This window comes from Diaporthe batatas, assembly GCF_019321695.1.
Source record: "Diaporthe batatas strain CRI 302-4 chromosome Unknown Contig00011, whole genome shotgun sequence".
Taxonomy (NCBI): domain Eukaryota; kingdom Fungi; phylum Ascomycota; class Sordariomycetes; order Diaporthales; family Diaporthaceae; genus Diaporthe; species Diaporthe batatas.
Genome location: NW_025408558.1, coordinates 1889972 through 1908110, shown reverse-complemented (window position 1 = coordinate 1908110; position 18139 = coordinate 1889972). Strand labels below are relative to the sequence as shown.

At 34.0% G+C, this 18139-nt stretch overlaps 3 protein-coding genes across 3 annotated transcripts; 1 reads left to right on the top strand and 2 right to left on the bottom strand.

The window, feature by feature from the left end:
- Positions 1–4702: 4702 nt before the first annotated feature.
- Positions 4703–5819, bottom strand: KVR01_009426 (uncharacterized protein; the record flags this gene model as incomplete). Its single annotated transcript, XM_044786613.1, has 4 exons — positions 4703–4813; positions 4864–4947; positions 5002–5536; positions 5662–5819. 4 exons carry the CDS (start codon positions 5817–5819, stop codon positions 4703–4705), a joined length of 888 nt encoding a protein of 295 aa, XP_044641928.1.
- A 10010-nt stretch (positions 5820–15829) lies between these two features.
- On the bottom strand, positions 15830–17627 carry KVR01_008939 (uncharacterized protein; the record flags this gene model as incomplete). The annotated part of the gene is made up of 2 exons (XM_044785537.1): positions 15830–17499; positions 17566–17627. 2 exons carry the CDS (start codon positions 17625–17627, stop codon positions 17010–17012), a joined length of 552 nt encoding a protein of 183 aa, XP_044641441.1. The 3' UTR covers positions 15830–17009.
- KVR01_009333 (uncharacterized protein) lies at positions 16016–16930 on the top strand (the record flags this gene model as incomplete). Its single annotated transcript, XM_044784654.1, has 1 exon — positions 16016–16930. One exon carries the CDS (start codon positions 16016–16018, stop codon positions 16928–16930), a length of 915 nt encoding a protein of 304 aa, XP_044641835.1.
- Positions 17628–18139: the final 512 nt, after the last annotated feature.

The following is an 18139-nucleotide window of genomic DNA, read 5'->3' as shown; positions in this document are numbered from 1 at the left end:
TGAGTTCAACGGCGACCTAGAACTCGTACAATACGCGACTAGAAACCCGCGCGTCTTCTTGACACTTGCTGCAATCAATCTCATCCATAAACTGCCACTTCTCCGCTCAGGGGGGTTTCTGGATGGTCATCTTCCGGTGCGACACCAAAACGTGGGGGGCATCGTGAGGGTTTACTCCATGGCAGACGACCAGAACCTGCCGTGGCAATGTTTTGCTGTCGGCAGGGACAGAATGAACAACTGGACCGTCGCAAATATCAAGACGTTCGAGTCGACTCAGTTTCTTTTCTTCACAGTTGTGTTCAGAAATGATCAGCTCCAGTACATAATCCACCCCAAATGTCCGCTTCCGTACGTCATTTTGCCGAACGGGGCTACATATGGGGGCGGTTTTGGGAAGGTCTACAAGTTGGGACTACAACCAGATCACATGAAGTCCATCTCTGGAAGGTACCTGCCTCCGGTAAGATAAGATCTCAACTCAGTCACTCCACGAGTCAAGCCGGAACCAAGCTAACTTTGTTCCTCTTAGGCCTCACACCATCCCGCGTCACCCCGCGAAGTTGCGGTCAAGCAACTACGCGTAGGCGGGGCCACGGACGAGGAACTGAACAAGTTCTTTAACAAGGAGACAGTTACCCTTCGGCGAATGAAGAAACTGAATCACCGCCATCTCATTGAGGCCATCTCGGTGTATGTGAGGGACCCAGATCGGTGCTTTGTGTTCCCATGGGCCCCAGGTGGCAATTTGCGCCAGCTCTGGGCCCGTCGTTCTCAACCAGCAGACGAAGTGGTGACGCGGTGGGCATGGCTCCAGATCCGAGGGCTCGCGGATGGGCTTCAGAAACTTCATGGCGAACCGGACAAGAAGGATGGCGGCACCCGGCACGGTGACGTGAAGCCCGAGAATATCCTAGTTTTCAACAGCGTCGGTGGATCGCGACTGGGTGAACTAGTGGTCGCGGACGTGGGAATCGCCAAGTTCCACGCCGAAGAAACCCGCGAGAGGCAGGTCAAGGGCTATGTGAGTACCAGCAGGAGCGGCACGCTGCGTTACGAGCCTCCCGAGATAGAGATTCACAAGCCCAAGACCGTCTCACGCAGGTATGACTCTTGGTCGCTCGGGTGCGTTCTATTGGAGTTCATCATCTGGCTGGGGTTTGGCAGCACCGGGCAAAATCGTTTCGATACCGAGCGCAAAACCACGGGCCCGAAGATTGACCGCTTCTGGGACCAAAATGATGCTGGGAACCCGATATTACATCCTGCAGCAACAAGATGGATCAAAGAGGAGCTATCCGGCTACCTTGCAGCAACGCCGGCCCTGCGGGACCTTATGAACCTGGTAGCGAATCGTTTACTCATCGGTCCTGAGAATGACCGCTGGTATATCCATGAGTTCTGCACGAGCCTGGAAATCATTCACAACAGTTGTTCAGCCGATCCTTCCTATCTGTGGAATTTACCAGACGCAGAACTGACCAGGGGCAGGGCATTGGTAGCGACTGTCACTGCGGACTTTGTTGTCCCGATTTCTCAACAAGTAAGTCCCCCGCATGGCTTCCTTTTGATTTTTGAAGATTAATTATTCCGTAGTACGTGAGTCGTCGCCTACAGGACTATCCATAAATCAGTCTCGTGACTAATAATAGTCTCCGCTTGTTGATTTAACAGAACGTGAGTCGACTCTAGACTGTTCTCTGGCTACGGACCATATATCGCTGACATTTCCCAGCCTGTATGTATTAGAAAGTATCATGTGGACCATTCGAGCGATTGCTGATTAAAACAGAGAACTAGCACGTTGATCGATAAATGGGTGAGTCTGACAGACCCCAAGCTGGCTCGCGAGCTTCTCAGAAGCCTGGAATGGACTCGATGGCCGGGGGCCCACCGACTGGCAGCCTCTCCATGTCGCCTATGCCACGATTGTGCGGCCATCGACTTCAGCTCCGAAAACTATCAGCTTCAGCGGAGTCTGGAGGACCTACGCACCTGCGCGAGCCAGTGTGCACTGTGCGCTTTCCTCGAGCGTCGTATTTCGGCCATCGGAGCGGAGCCTGAAGAGCCTTTGAGGCTAGTCCGTGTTGGTACGAAGGTCAAGGTATTTCCCTTAGAGCGACCCATCATCTCGCTGTACTGCAATCCAGGTACTTATACTCGTGATCCCCCCATTGCTTACACGCAAGTTGACCTTTGTGTCGCAGTCTCTGATTCTACACCTCCCGCTGTTCCTTTTGCCCAACTTGGTCTTCCTCTGCTTCCCGAGGCGGCGAGCTCCGAGCAATTTGCCCTCTTGAACTTTCTGGTGCATCATTGTGATAAAGAGCACGAATGTATGGCACCTCAGCAGCACTCGGAGTCCTCAGGAAGATTACCCACACGAGTGATTGATGTCGGCGAAGACAATGCTGGGCCAATCTGCCTTGTTGAGACCAGCCAGGAAGTAGCAGTCACAAACCGGTACATTGCGCTCAGCCACCGCTGGGGCGAGCTGAGCCGAGACCAGCGCTTCTGCACATACGCAGAAAATATCGAGCAAAGAAAGGAGCGCATCGAATACAACGAGCTTCCCGCGAGCTTCCGGGATGCCGTCCGCGTCACACGAGCTCTACGCGTGCGCTATCTATGGATAGACTCGCTGTGCATCATTCAGGGGGACCCGGTCGACTGGGCCGCTGAGGCCGGCAGGATGGAGGGTGTCTTCAGCCATGCGTACTGCACCATCGCGGCGAGCTCGGCGTCTTCTTCGCTGGCTGGGTTCTTGGGAGACAGGCAGCCGAGGGACGCCATCATGCTCCCGGTGTCCGGAAATATGCCGCTATATCTGGCGGAGGATTTGGATGACTTCCGCTCTGATGTCGAGAATAGTCCCCTAAGCTATCGTGGCTGGGTGTTGCAGGAACGGGCCCTATCTAGGCGTACCATCTACTTCACCCATACCCAGATCTACTGGGAGTGTGGGAACGGCGTCGTCTGCGAGACCTTGGCCCAGCTGCAAAAGTAAGTTTAGCCACATCAGGTGTTAGAGCGTCGACCGCTGACTTGAACCACCGCACAGTTCCCAGTCTCAATTCCTGGGCGACAGCAACTTCCCCTCCTTCGGCCTGCAGTTCTACAAGGACGAGCGCATCCGGCTCGTGCAGCACTTTTACGCGGCGTATTCGGCCCTGAGCCTGTCCCGCACATCTGACCGCAGCCAGGCCGTCGCCGGCCTCCAGCGACGCATCGCACGCGCCTTTGGTTCGGAAGCCACCTACGGCGTGCTGTGGCGCTGGCCGGAGCGCATGCTCCTGTGGCGCGCGTTACGGCCCGGGCAGCTCACCAAGATCGATTACCCGAACGGCGGCCGCTGTGGCCCGGCGCCGCCGTCGTGGTCTTGGATGGCATACGATGGCCGCATCTCGTTCATGGATATCCCGTTCGCCGATGTTGAATGGACGAACAATGTTAAGCAGGCACTGGACACTTCGGGGACAGCAAGTCTTGGAGCGGAAGCGAGTGGGCTGTGTGTGGATGGCAGGGAATTAATTGCGAGGGCTGTGCTTGACATGCAGGACTTGGAGTTTTCTGAAGGCTCCTGGAAAGGTGTGTTAGTTGGAAAGAAAAAAGGCGGGCGAGGGGACCATGCAGCACATTACGTCCTACTAATTCGTCCTTTGTCTCCTCGGTCGGATTCGCCAGATGTTCTCTATGAGCGTGTCGGTGTTGCAACATTATCGGGCTCTCATTTAACTATTGAGAGAACTTCCGTTTTGATCATATAAGTATATCTAAAGTGTTCAAAAATTTAATACAGGTTGATTGATGGACTATGACGCGGCTGAAGTTATGCCGCAGCGCAGGAGTGCCTCCTGAAGTCGCTTAGGGTCTCCTCAACGTGCAGGCCTCACGGCAGAATGCCTAGTCTGGCGAAGACATAATATGTCTCCTGCATGACCTGCTGACCCATACTAGTAGGTAGCTCATACAGCTCATTGCCTGTGGCATGGGCTCGGGAGCGCGTGCGTCCGGCCGTTGGTAAATCACACTCGGCGCGGGAAAAGTCCATAAGAACTTGAAGTCCCAGGGGTGGCCGGCACAGTTCAGGAATCTGTTGGAAAGGTAAGTTTGTGACCGACTCAGCTCTTACACTTGCAAGTTGGTGCCGAGCTCAGGGCCATACGTTCCCGAAGCCAGCTTAAATGCTTCACAGCTGCTCCACAATGAATTGCTACAGACGGCGCGATACTTATGGGAGCACACGCCAGCCCGCACAACGTCTCCGGCTCCCTCGCTGTGATGACTTCAAAAGAAGCGGCGATTCTTCTCATATTTGCCATCAATGCCAAGATGTGTCAAGAATTTTGGACATGATCAAAAGTGCCAACGAACGCACGGCAAGACATTTTGGGACATCGGAACGCAATGCCACGAGTCCAATATCATCTTGCACTGAGAAGTTATAGAATTTGAGGGGTTTAGTTCCTACTTCGTGTATGCTCAGTGGCAGTGTCGGGTTTCTGATAGCTCCAAGGGTCCCCAGGTCCCGCTCTTGCTTTTTGTTGTTGGAGAGGGACACCATTGCCAGAGCAAGTGCCCTCAGTAAGCACATCACCGAAACTGCCGTGTAATGCGTCTTTCGCGGTTAATCAACTTTATGTCGCAAACATGGGCCTTAACCCTAGTTATCGACGAGCACATGTTGAATTCGGCTGCCTTTCTAGTAGGAACTCGGGGACATGGAGAGGGCCCCGCCATCCACATGCAAGATACCTCCGTTGACAAATGCACCCGCTCTCGACGCCAAGTAGAGCACTGCACCAGCCATATCCTGGGAGGAGAATTAGCATACGTGGAATTTGGATTCAAATTTTGGCATACCTCTTCTGTGCCCCATCGCGTAGCGGGAGTTTCGTGCCACGGTCTGGAGCCCGCGGCGGTGACATCTTCCTCTGGGGCGTATTCCTACTCTGGTTTAAGCTTGATGTCAATGATGAATGGATTTTCCTGATCACATACCTCGGTCATCTCTGTGACGAAGAAACCAGGCGAAATAGCGTTAGCCCGGATGCCGTGTTTGGCATACTCTGGTGTCAAACTCTTCGTCAAGTGAGTCAAGGCAGCCTTGCTAGCGTTATAGACATAGCTAGGACTTTCAGCTCGACGGAAACCACCCAAACTGGTGGTACTAATAACCTGGCTCTGTAGCAGCCCATTCTTGCCCACGCTGTCGGGATGGGTATTACCAGCTCCTAGCAGACCCAAGAAGGCGAGAAACGTAAAGTAGGACCCTGCTATATTAGTGGTGAGAACCTGGCTTGCGTCTTCATAGCTCGTCTTGTCCCACAGCTCCTTCTGTAGTTCACCAAGAGTCTGCTCCGCTGGTCTGGGACCAAGGTTGGTGACCTCGCCAAGTAAGGCCGAGTTGGCGACGAGAAGATTGACAAACGGCGTCTGTTCTTGGATGGACGCCACCGCAGCCTGCAAGGACTCCTTGGAGCTTATATCGCACGGTACCGGGATGAGAGATCCATTTTTCTTGCACGTTTGTAAGCTTCATCTCCGTGTTCGTTTTCCAAGGAAGTTTTGATGTGTTTAATCATGTGGTCTTTCATAGAAACGGATGGAGCCATGTGTTATAGTCTTGAATAATTACGTACGGCCTTCGCTGCAACCTACTTGAGCTTGGACTCTCGACGACCAAGAATGAAGACCTTGGCCGCGCCGTTGACGTCGAGAGCGTGGGCCATGAATGCGCCCAAACCCGAGCCAGCACCTGTGACCACGGCAACTAGTCCCTTGACGGAGAAGAGCTGAGCGGCATCGAGCTTCGACATATTTATCGGTTTGAGCTTTTGGGAAAGATATCAAATTCTTCGTGTGGGATGACAAGTATGTCGCAGGATGGATGGATGTCAACGCAGATGAACCTGAAGCGAGGTGAGACAGAATATCGAATTCCCTTCAAGTTCATTGAGATCTCTGCCTATTAATAATTTAGCAATGCACAACGTCATTTTCATCTTGGCCAATAAAAACAAAGGGTGAGATATCGCGACGCGAGAGTCCGTGCCGTGGCCAAGCAATATTAGCAATCCGGTCGTGTTCAAATCGCACCAAACCAATCTCTCCCAATCTATCTTACTCTATAGTACGCTTAGAAATCAAAAACGAACCCTTAACCAGCTTTATTCTATTCGTAGTTAAGTAAAATTAGTAATCTAGTCGTGTTTAAATTGCGCTAAACTAATCTCTCCTACTCTATCTTACTCTATAACGCGCTTAGAAATCAAAAACGAACCCTTAACTAGCTTTATTCTTATCAATAGGATATATATATATATTGTAGGAGTAATTGTGGTTTATTAGTGTAGTGTATTTTATCTAAATTCTAAGAGCACTCTTATAGAAGGTGAGAGTCCTAATTATATACCCTTTAGGATATACCTACCTTACAATACTTATAACTTTTCTTTAAAAGAATAGATAGAGTAATAATTCTTAACTTATTTTAACTATTATTTTAAATTATAAGAATTAATTAAATAATAATTACCCTAGCTTATTCTAACTATTACTTTAAAGTAAACTAATAGAATTATAATTTAAACTATATTTATATAATATTTATATAAATAGAGTACTATATTAATAATATTTATAATTAATTAAACTTAAATCTTTTATTATTAAATAATATTATATTAGAAGTTATAATAATTATTTTTAATTATTAACTCTTTTAAGTAGGCTTCTTTTATAGTAATATTTAATAATCCTTATTATTAAAGTTATTAGAATTATTAGTATTAATTTATTTTATTAATATTTTAAAGCCTCTATCTTTTTCTTAAACTTATTATTTAATATATTAATATATAATCTTTCTATAGCCTTTAAAGCTTTAAACTTTATAATAATCTTTATAGCTTTAAGCTTTATAGTAATTTTTATAACTTTAAGCTTTATAATAGCCTTTATAACTTTAAGCTTTATAATCTTTATAACTACTATTTTAAAAAAGTCTTTTAGGTTGTTATCCCCTTTATATTCTACTTTTTAATCCTTATAAAAGTTAATAGTAAAATTAATAATAGATTTACTATTAAACTTTTCCTTATTTACCTTATATTTTATTATTTTAAATTTCTTATATATTACTTTTAAAGCCTTATAAACTTTATTTACTACCTTCCTCTATCCTATATTATTTAGGAAACTATTAATTAAAGCCTTCTATCTACCTTCTTTCTATTTTCCCCTTATAGTATTTATAGGGGGGATCTTAATAAAGGAATAATTAAATAATATAGTTTATAGTACTTTAAATATTAATTACTTTCTATTAACTTTAGTTATACCCTTTATAATCTTATTATTAATAATAGTTATATTTTTATAATTTTATTTATTTTTATTATATTTTTATTTTCTTTATTATTAATAATAGTTGTTTTATTTTTATTTATATTAATATTTATTATAGTTTTATTAAAGTATTTATTATTAGGTTTTAGTATAATATTAATAATAATTATTATCTTCTTATTATATTTATTACTCTTTTTATAGTATTTAATATTATACTTTTAGATATATAATATTATATTTAAATAGTTTTTAGAAGATTAAGCTTTTAATATTAATTTTAAAAGTAGTTTAATATATATTTTAATAATACCCTTTATATATAGAGCTTATATATATATATTATCCTTTTAAAGTAAAAAGTATATATTTAGTTTAATATTTTAATCTATTTAATAGTCCTTTTATAACTTTTAATATAATAGTTATAGAGATAGTTAGATATACTTTATCCCTTTAAGTTTATTATTATAGAGATTATAATAATATAATATTTTAAATAGTGGTCTATTTAGTTTATATTTAAACTATATAGGTTAGTAATAGAACTTTTAATATAGGAAATATCTTTTATATTCTTTATATTATAATATTAAAAGAAAATTATTAGTTTTAATATTATAAGTTATTAAAGATTTTATTAATTATAATTATTATTCTATAATTAAAATAGAGTTTACTAACTTAAGTTTTACTTTTCTTTTAATTATTTAAATTAATAATACCTTTAAAATATATTTTAATCTTACCTTTTATAGTTTTTACTTTATTATATTATTTGATTATATAATTATATTTAATTTATATTAAGGTTTTCTCTCTTTAAGCTTTCTTTTATATTATTTTAACGTTCTTTTTATATAACTTTTATTATTATTATTATTAGAGAGAATAATTGGGTTTTATTAAGTAATAATAGTATTATTATTAGGGTTTCTTATATAATATTTATAGTATTATCTTTAATTTTAGAGGTATTAATACTTTTATTATCCTTTTATAAATACTTATAATTACCTTAATTATTTATTATATTATAACTATTATAGTAAATATTAATTATATATTTTTAACTATTAATCTATTTTATTAAGTATATTATTATTTAAGTGTTTAGTATCTTATAATATATAGATATTCTATTAATAAACTAATAAAATATATAATATAAAATATAAATTAAATCTTAAAAATATATTAAAAATATAAGTTATAAAATAAAATCTTAATAATTATTATTATTAAATATAAATAAATTAATAATATAATTAAATTATAAGTAAAAGTATTTAAAGAAGTATATAAAGTATTACTTTTAATTATAGCTATAATACTTAACTATAATAACTATAATTATAGTAATAAATATAATAATAATAATTTTTAAGTTAAAGTAATTATAATAATAATATTTTTATAAGGATTAAAGTAAAATTTAATATATTATAATAATAAAAAGTAAGAGGTTTATAATATAATATTAAGGGAAAGTTTTAAGGATTATAATAATAATAATTAAAAATAAATAACTATTAGTTTATTATACCTTCTTTATTAAGTAGGAAAGTTACTAACTTTAAGCCTTTCTATTAACCTATTTATATAAATATAAAGCTTATTATTATTAACTAACTTTTATAAAGTTAAATTTAATTTCCTTTTATAAATATATTTACTAAGTTATCCTTTTATTAATCTATCTTACCTTAATAATCTTCTATATCTTATATAATTATTATAAAAATATAATATCTATTATAAAATGTTTCTCCTTTATAGTTCTAAGCTTTATAAAATACTTATATAAGCTATATAAATTTATATAAATAATAAATAGAATATTTAGTAATAATAATTATTATATAATTATTTTTAATATTATTATTAGTAAGATTTTAATATCTATATTATTTATTATTTTATATATCTTACTTATTAATATATTTTAGGTAATCTTTTATACTTTATTAAAGACTAATAGAGAATATTTTTATTTAAAGTAAACCTCTATTATTACTTATATAAATCTTATTCCTAAAGATAATAATATAATTTAACTATAAAGTTAAGTCTTTATTATTAATAAATAATTTATCTATAAATATAAATAGTTTTACTATATTAAGATTTAATAGTATATATTTTATACCTTTAATAATATATTCTATCTATTATAATAGTTGTTTATTTAGTTACTTATAATACTTTTTTAAAGTTTTATATCTATATAGTAGTGGATAGATTATATAATATCTCTAATTAATAAATAGAGGGTATATATACTTTTAGGCTCTTTATTCTAAATATTATTAAAAGTATTATCTACTATCTTATTAATAATTATAATTTTATTTTTATTCTTTTATTTAATTTTAATAAAACTAAATATATTTATAAATAAATAAATATTATTAAAGTTAAATAATTATTTAAATATTAAATTAATTTTAATTTTATATAAAGCTTTATAATTTTAAGTTCCTTCTTTTATTATTTAGGAATTTATTTATTACTAATATTAATATATTATCTATTTATATTCTAATAATATTAAAAGCCTTTATAACTTTTATAATTAAAAGGTAAGGATTATATATAAAATATTCTATATAAAGCTTTTCCTTATAATATTTTAATATATATTATATTAATAAACACTAAACTTAAAAATACTATAAAGGAACTTAAAACCTAAATGATAATATCTTTTAAGTATTTATCCCTTAATTCCTTAAATAATAATATAAGGATTATCTATATTAGCTTTATCTAAGATTAGATATAGACCTATATAATATCTTATATTATCACTCTTATATTATAATATTAAATTAATAATAGTATAATTATAAGAATTATATATTAGTTTATATATTATAGTATTAAGTTTTAAGTAAGGATTAATACCTTATTATTATTATTATTTCCTTATATAATCCACTAAGATTTCTTATATAGTTTTATAATCTTACCTTTACCTTTTATATTATTTAAAATTTAAAAGATAATAGTTACTATATTTAACTTATAACTATTTTTAAACTAAACTACTCCTATCTAATTAAATCATTAATCTTTATCCTATTAGATTCCTTAAAGAGTAAGCTAAATATTATAATAACACTATCTCATTTTAATTTTATAACTAAAATATAGTTATTATCTTCTTTCTTTATAAAATATATTATAATAATATAATCCTTAGTTTTTAATAATAATAATTACTTAGCTACTAATCTCTATATTTTTACTATCTAATAATAGGGTCCTCTAAAAATAATTATTATTTACCTTTATTTTTATTTTTATAATATAGTTAAACTATTATAAATCTAAATATTATTAATTTATTTAGTAAGTTTAATATAATATTATAACTATCTGTTATAATAACTTTATATAAACCTTTCTAGCCCTTATATTCATACTATATATAAATATTATATTATAGTAGGTAGTTTATATTACTTACTAATCCATTCCTTATATTAAGTACATCTTAAACCTATTATTTAATTATAGTTTTCTTTAATATCTTTATAGCTTTATTAACTATTTTAGATTACTTTTAAGTTAACTATAAAGAGAGTAAGTTATATAATACTTATAGGTAAGTATTAAAAATAAAAAGAGTTAGTATTAGACTATCTAGCCTTACTATATTATTTACTATCTTTATAACTATCTATAAGATAGTATTATTGTTTATATTATTATAAAGCTTTATATATAAAATCTTATATATCTATTATAATAAATAATAATATTTTTAACCTTTTAATTAATTAATATATTTTAATTAGAACTTATTTATATAAAACTTTTATTATATAAACTTTAATATAAAACTTTAAAATATAAAGTTTATACCTATATTATATATAATAATATTTAATAGTTTTTAGTAAATATTAATTTAAAGAGTATAAAGTATTTATTAAATATATTTTACTATTATTAATTTAAGAAACCTAGCTTCTTAGAAACTTATAGCCTAGTCCACTATATATAAAACTAGCTATCTATTTAGGTATATTATATTAACTAGAATTTTATAGTTAAACTTATAATTATTATAAAAGGTAAACTTAAATCACCTTAATATAGGTCTATTTAGTTAGTAATATCAATATATCTTTTTAATTTCCTTTAGGATTTACTTATCTATATCTAGGTACCTAGCCTTCTTAAATATTTAATATAGATAATTTATTATTAAATATCTAAATCTATAATATAGCTATTTTAGTTCCACCTTTAATAAAAATAAATAGTATTTATAATCTTATTAAAAGAACTATAAATATCTCTATTTATATAAGATTAATATAACTATTATACTATTATAATAAATTAGCTTATCTATAATATTATTATAATAGACTTAAAATTAATCTATATTAGTTAAATAAAATAAAAAAGTCTATATATCTATAATATAAAATATTATAAATCCTATTAAAGTTTCTATATCTACTATCCTTAATAACTTAATTATTATCTTATTACTAAACTTTATTTTTACTATACTTATAGCTATTATATCTATCTTATATTTTAAATCTTCTTTTATAATATAAGAAACTATTCTTATCTAATTATAAAAACTATTAATACTCCTATATTAAAAAAATACCTTAAAAGTATATCTAAAAGTATCTATCTTTAAAAATAAACTAACTAATTAATATAATTATTATATTCTTAAAAATATTTCCTTTTATTAACTAATATATAAAGAATTAATTTATAAGGAAATTAATATTTACTTTAAAAATTATATATTTTATTATAAATATTATTATTAATATCTTCTTCCTTATAATCATAATATTCTTTTTATCTATATTATATCCTTAAAATTTAAAAGAATATCTTAAAATCTTCTTTCTTATAACCTTTATATTTATATTATAATATATAGCTTATTTATATTATCTATCTTTTATTAATAGTATACTTTATTAACTAATAACCTTCCTTTTTATAAATAAAATACCTCTTTCTCTATAGTTATCTACCATTAAAACAATTTCTAAACATCCCTTAACTACTTCTATAACTACATCTAAATCCTCTACTTCCTCATTAAAAGCCCTACAATAGTTATTCTCTCTAACCCTTAAATTATTTATTATACTATTAATCAATATAATATTAATCTTAAAGCTTATTTATTATATATATAATAACTATATAATTAAATTTAATTTTAACTATTAAATATAAATTTAAAAACAACTCTTTATATAGTTATATTAATTTAAATAATACTATTTTTAACTTTAAAATTTCTATATACCTTAATAACTATTATATAAAAGTTATCTTCTCTAATATAATCTAACTTTAATACCTATTAATATAGCTATAATTTATTAAATATTATATAAAATACCTTATATAAATTTAACTCTAAATACTATATTTATATTTTTATAAAGGTTATTATTATTTAGTTTATATAATAATACTAATAGTTTAAATTTATATTAAAATATGTTTTAATTTTTAAATATACTATTATAAATAAATTAATATAGTTTATAAAGTATAAATAATATACTTCTATTTAATTTTTAATATTTAAGAAAAACTATATAAAATTAATTTAATTAAATTTTATATAATAATAAATATTAAAAATATTTTTATCTTATTATTTAATAAGTTATATAGTTTTTAAATACTTTTAAAAAATTAAAGGTTTTAATAAATTATATAAACTTTATTAATTTTAATTTTTATTATCTATATAATATAAAAAAGTATCTTATATAGATTATATTTAATAATAGTTATATATTATAAATATATTAATATATATAATTAAAACTATACTAGATAAAGTATATACCTTTAATATAAATTCTATTTTATTTTATAAAAGGAATATAGAATTTATTTTAATAAACTATATTATTCTAATGGTTTTAATAACTATTATATAAATAATAATATTTATAAAAATCCTAATAATATATTAAATAGGTAAGATTATTTACTTAAATATAAGCCTTATTTTAATAGGTTTTATATAAGTCCTAATTATAATAATAGATCTATTAATAGAGGTATTAATAGATCTAATAATAGATCTTTAAGCTATTTTTAAGGATTTATAAATAGATTTAATAGATTTTCTAACTATTTTTAGAATTTATAGATAGATTTAATAGAGAGTCTAATATAATAGCTATAAATAATTATATATAATATTTATCTATTAAAAACTTAAAGTTTAAAGTAATATTATAAAACTTATTATTTAGCTATTCTAATTATTCCTTAACCTATATTAAGGTTTATAATTATAGTATAATAAATTAATTATTATATTTAATATATACTCTTTATATTTAAAGAAAGTTCTTTAATATCTATTAGTAAGGTATTAATAATTAAGTAAATATTCTAGATATTTAAATTAAAAATCTTTTAAAAGTAATAAAAATTATTATTAAAAGTTATTATTAATTATAGCTTACTAATATACTTATAAATATTATAATAAAATATTCTATAAATAAAACTATTTATAATAGTTAGAACTATAAATTTACTTTAATATATCTATAATATATAAAGTTAAGTATTAAATATTTAATTAATAGTTTATTTATATTATATACTCCTATAAAAATTATATTATTTTCTTTATTTTAACTATTATTATCTATATCTATTATAATAATTAGTATTTTAAAAGTATCCTTTAAAAGTTAAATAAATATTATTAAAATAAGTGTTATATAATAATATTTAAATTAAATAATAATTTAATATTTATATATCTAAAAAAGTAATTAATAATAAATAATAAAGAGATTTTAATAAAATAAATAAGTTAAAAATAATATTATTAAGTAAGAAATTAAATAAAGTAAACTATTTAAAAGGAGTTAGAAAAGGTATTTCTTATTAAATCCTTTTTCTTCCTAACCTAAAAAGATTTAATAACTTAGGGTAACCTTATACCTTTTATTACTATTACTACTAATAATTATAAAGCTCATTTTATTTCTATAAATAAATACTATAATAAACTAAATTAAAACTATTAAGATTATTAATACTAATAAAAATATTATTTTTAAATATAAATTTTATATATAATAATATATATTATAATAAAAATAATAAATATATAATAATTATAAAGAAAGTTATTAAACTATATAATCTTTATACCTATTATTTAAGGTCTATATATAGAGAGGTTTATTATATAATGAATTACTATATAGCGCTTAGCTAATATTAAAGATATTATAGTGAAGGGAAATTAATATTAATAGCTTTTTTTATTTTACTATCTATTATTTAATAACAACTAATTAATATTAATAGAATATATATATATATTATAGAAATAATTATAGTTTATTAGTATAGTATATTCTATTTAAGTTCTAAGTGCACTTTTATAAGAGGTGAGAGTTCTAATTATGTACCCTTTAGGACGTACCTACCTTATGACAGTTCTATCCCCTATTAAATACGACTGGTGTAATATGTAGTTTCCCGACCACAAGTAAAAATTGGAATTAGAGTCAGGTCTTGATCTTCGGCTCTGAATTTACGTGCCTCTAATTTCGCGAATAAATCTCCACCCTAAAAACTCACCTGTGTCCTCTCCATATCGCTACACAAGGAGGTGATGCAAGTATTCTATGAGAGTTTCCATCGTATTATTGCGGTCATATGTTCATATACTCAAATTCGATCACCCCCGAGCTACTTCAAACCCTTTCTCTTCGAGCATTGCACACACGGTTCTGGGTTGCAACCCCTAGGATTCGTACAGGAAGTGGAAGGAGTGCTATACAGGCATATTTCCTTCCACACTTATCTTATCTTACCTAGTTAGGTAGATAGTTCTCGCCTTGACCTGGGGCCTGGTCAAAGTGAGTTCAAGATATTGTGCGTTGTGAAGCAACATTGACGGCTTCAACTCCAGGCTAGATGCTTGATTATGTTGCACTACTCGAATTATGACAGCAAGACAGCCAAACCTACAATGAAGCTCCTATGGCATGTTCGGATTCTCTTTCGTTGATCTATGGGATTCTTTGCCGCAGAAGACTGCGATGCTGTCTCATCTGAGTGCTCTCTCTGTCTTTCCCGGCCTCTCGTCCATTGGGCAAATTTCTCTCCTCTATTTCTCACAATATCATTTAAGTTATAAGGAGCTCCAGTCATTCTGTCGTCGTCTTCCACTAGAGAACGCGAGGGGCGCCAAGGATGCGGGAATGCAGTATGTGCGACATCGTCCAGTTGAGTTTGCAGGTTGATTCCGAGTGGCATATGAGGGGGGCTGAGCTTCGGTTGTCGCAGACAACAACACTTGACCCATGGGAGACAGAATACTGCCACACCCTACCGCCTTCTCTATTCGACCAGCTCTCCGTACGACGCGGCCGTCGGCAGGACTGCCCTCACGTAAGCCATGAGCCTAAAATAACATCCACATTCCGCGGTGACGAGCACTACTTGATTCTCAATTCATCAACCTTCCACTCATTCATCATCTGTGGTGCTGCGTGTTCACATTCATCATTTCCATCCACCATTCATCTCACAACCTCGAGTCAAACCCTTGCAGGACCAGGGTCGAAACCGAGCGGCCGCCATGTCCACACACTCTTCATAGTCCTCTGTCTTGATGGCCCTCCCAGACGCCGCGGGCAGCAAAGGGGAGTTAGCGGGTGTGGGAAATTTTGAAGTCAATAACACACTCTACTGGCGGCTGCTCACGATATCTCTTCTTCGACTTAACGCTACGTCTCGCCGTATCAGTTCTATTCTCCGACACCGACAGCGACCACATGTGGGCGCTGCGTACACTCTAACGCATCGCATGATAGTCAAGACCGGACGCGATGTCCGCTTGGACGAGGCGGCCACGATGAGGTTCATTGCCGAACACACGACCATCCCCGCACCTAAAGTTCTGAGTGCATTTGAACGCAAGGGTACGGCTTACATTGTCATGGAAAAAATCCAAGGCGAAGAATTGGGCAAAATTTGGCGCCGAACATCCGAACAAACCAGGGCAAGTCTGCTGGACCAACTGCGACAGCACCTCGACCAACTCCGGGCACTGCCACCGCCAACCGAATTTGCTGTTGGTAGCTGCACTGGTGGTTCACTCCAAGATTTTCGACAAAGCTGCGCCCCGCCGCCAGTCCGGTTTGGACCCTTCAGAACCATCCAGGATTTCCACAACTGGCTGAGGGAAGGTCTGAAACCAGGGGAGTCTACGGACCTGGATCCAAAGGATGTGGAGGAACTGAACGACATGATTGCGAGGCAGGAAGGCCCTTGGCCTCCATCGGTCTTCACGCACGGTGACTTGAATCCTTCGAACATCCTTGTGCGCGACGGCAAAATAGTGGGCATCATTGACTGGGAAATGGCGGGGTGGTATCCTCATTATTGGGAATACACCTCCTTGAAGATCGCGAGCGACCTCGTCAATCCGATTTGGCATGATAATGTTGAAAAGTTCCTCAACCCCATGCCGGAAGAGCTGAAGATGGAAAGGGTACGATTTCGCTGGTGGGGAAACGTATGCTGAAAGAAGTAGCTAGGTAATATTCCACAATCTACCCGACCTCAATTTCTCCCCCACAATTGCCTCGCTCCGGCAGCACGCTTCAAACATAGCTTTCCTTCCCACTCAACAAGTCCAACAAGGGCTTCGGCGCCAATGCATCCGTACCAGAATCGTAACGCCTATTCTGGATCTGGCGGGCAACGAACGCCTTCGTCTTCTCAATAATACCGTTCGGACCTTCAATATCATTAAGCACATTGGTGCCAACAGCCCCGCCATTAGCCCGGATTGCCTTCAACGCGGCGATGACCCAAACACGGCACGTCCACTTCGGCTCCCGGCCATTCTTCTTGCCGTCCCAGTCCGGCGGGTCGACAGGGACGCTTTCCAGTATGTTGATCAAGCGCTCCTCGTCTACGATCTTCGCGATCGTGACGCGGGCCAAGAGCTGTGCAGTGGCACGGACATCTCGGGTGGGGTGTGCGTCGTAATACCAACGAGGGACGATGGGTTGGTTCTTGACGTGGAACCGTTGTCCGGCGACGGGCCCGGTCTCCTTCTTTGGTCCGACTAGCAGTGCCCAGTGATATCTAGCGACACAAGACATGATTAACCTCATGAAACGAAGAAAAGAAATTAAATTCTATCCTACTTACGTTCCTGTGCCCTGGCCACTTGGGTAGACCGCAATATAGAGTCTGTTCTTGTTTCTCGTCATTGTATAGAAGTTTGTTCGAAGAAGATTGGAAATTGGTTTTTAGAGAACCCTGAAACCTCCCGAGGTCTCTCAAGTGCCGATATCTGCCGACTTATACAGCGCCCGGTTGCCTCCATCTGCAAGCCTACTCGCATGAACGAAATGCATTCCAGTTTCAGATAACCAAATGAATGATATTTGATTTCACATCTGCGGCCGAAAGGCCAGTTCGAAACAGCCGTGACATTGTTGGGGGTCGCGCCCCCTCAGCTCTGTCTATTCTTGTCATTACCTCGATTAACCCCAAAGCACTGCCACTTCTAAGGTACGCACGTCAGCTCACCAACCTACCTGCGACATGCAGCTTAAGTCTGGTCACACCCCAAGCCGCGGAACGCATCTTACCCGGAACAGAATTTTGTTGAAGACCCGTCTCGACCGGTTTGGTGAGATTCAGCTTGCCATGATGGCCCCAGAGTGGCCAGGGCTGCCTTCACTTTATTTTAGCAATACTCATGAAGCCTCCGTTATTC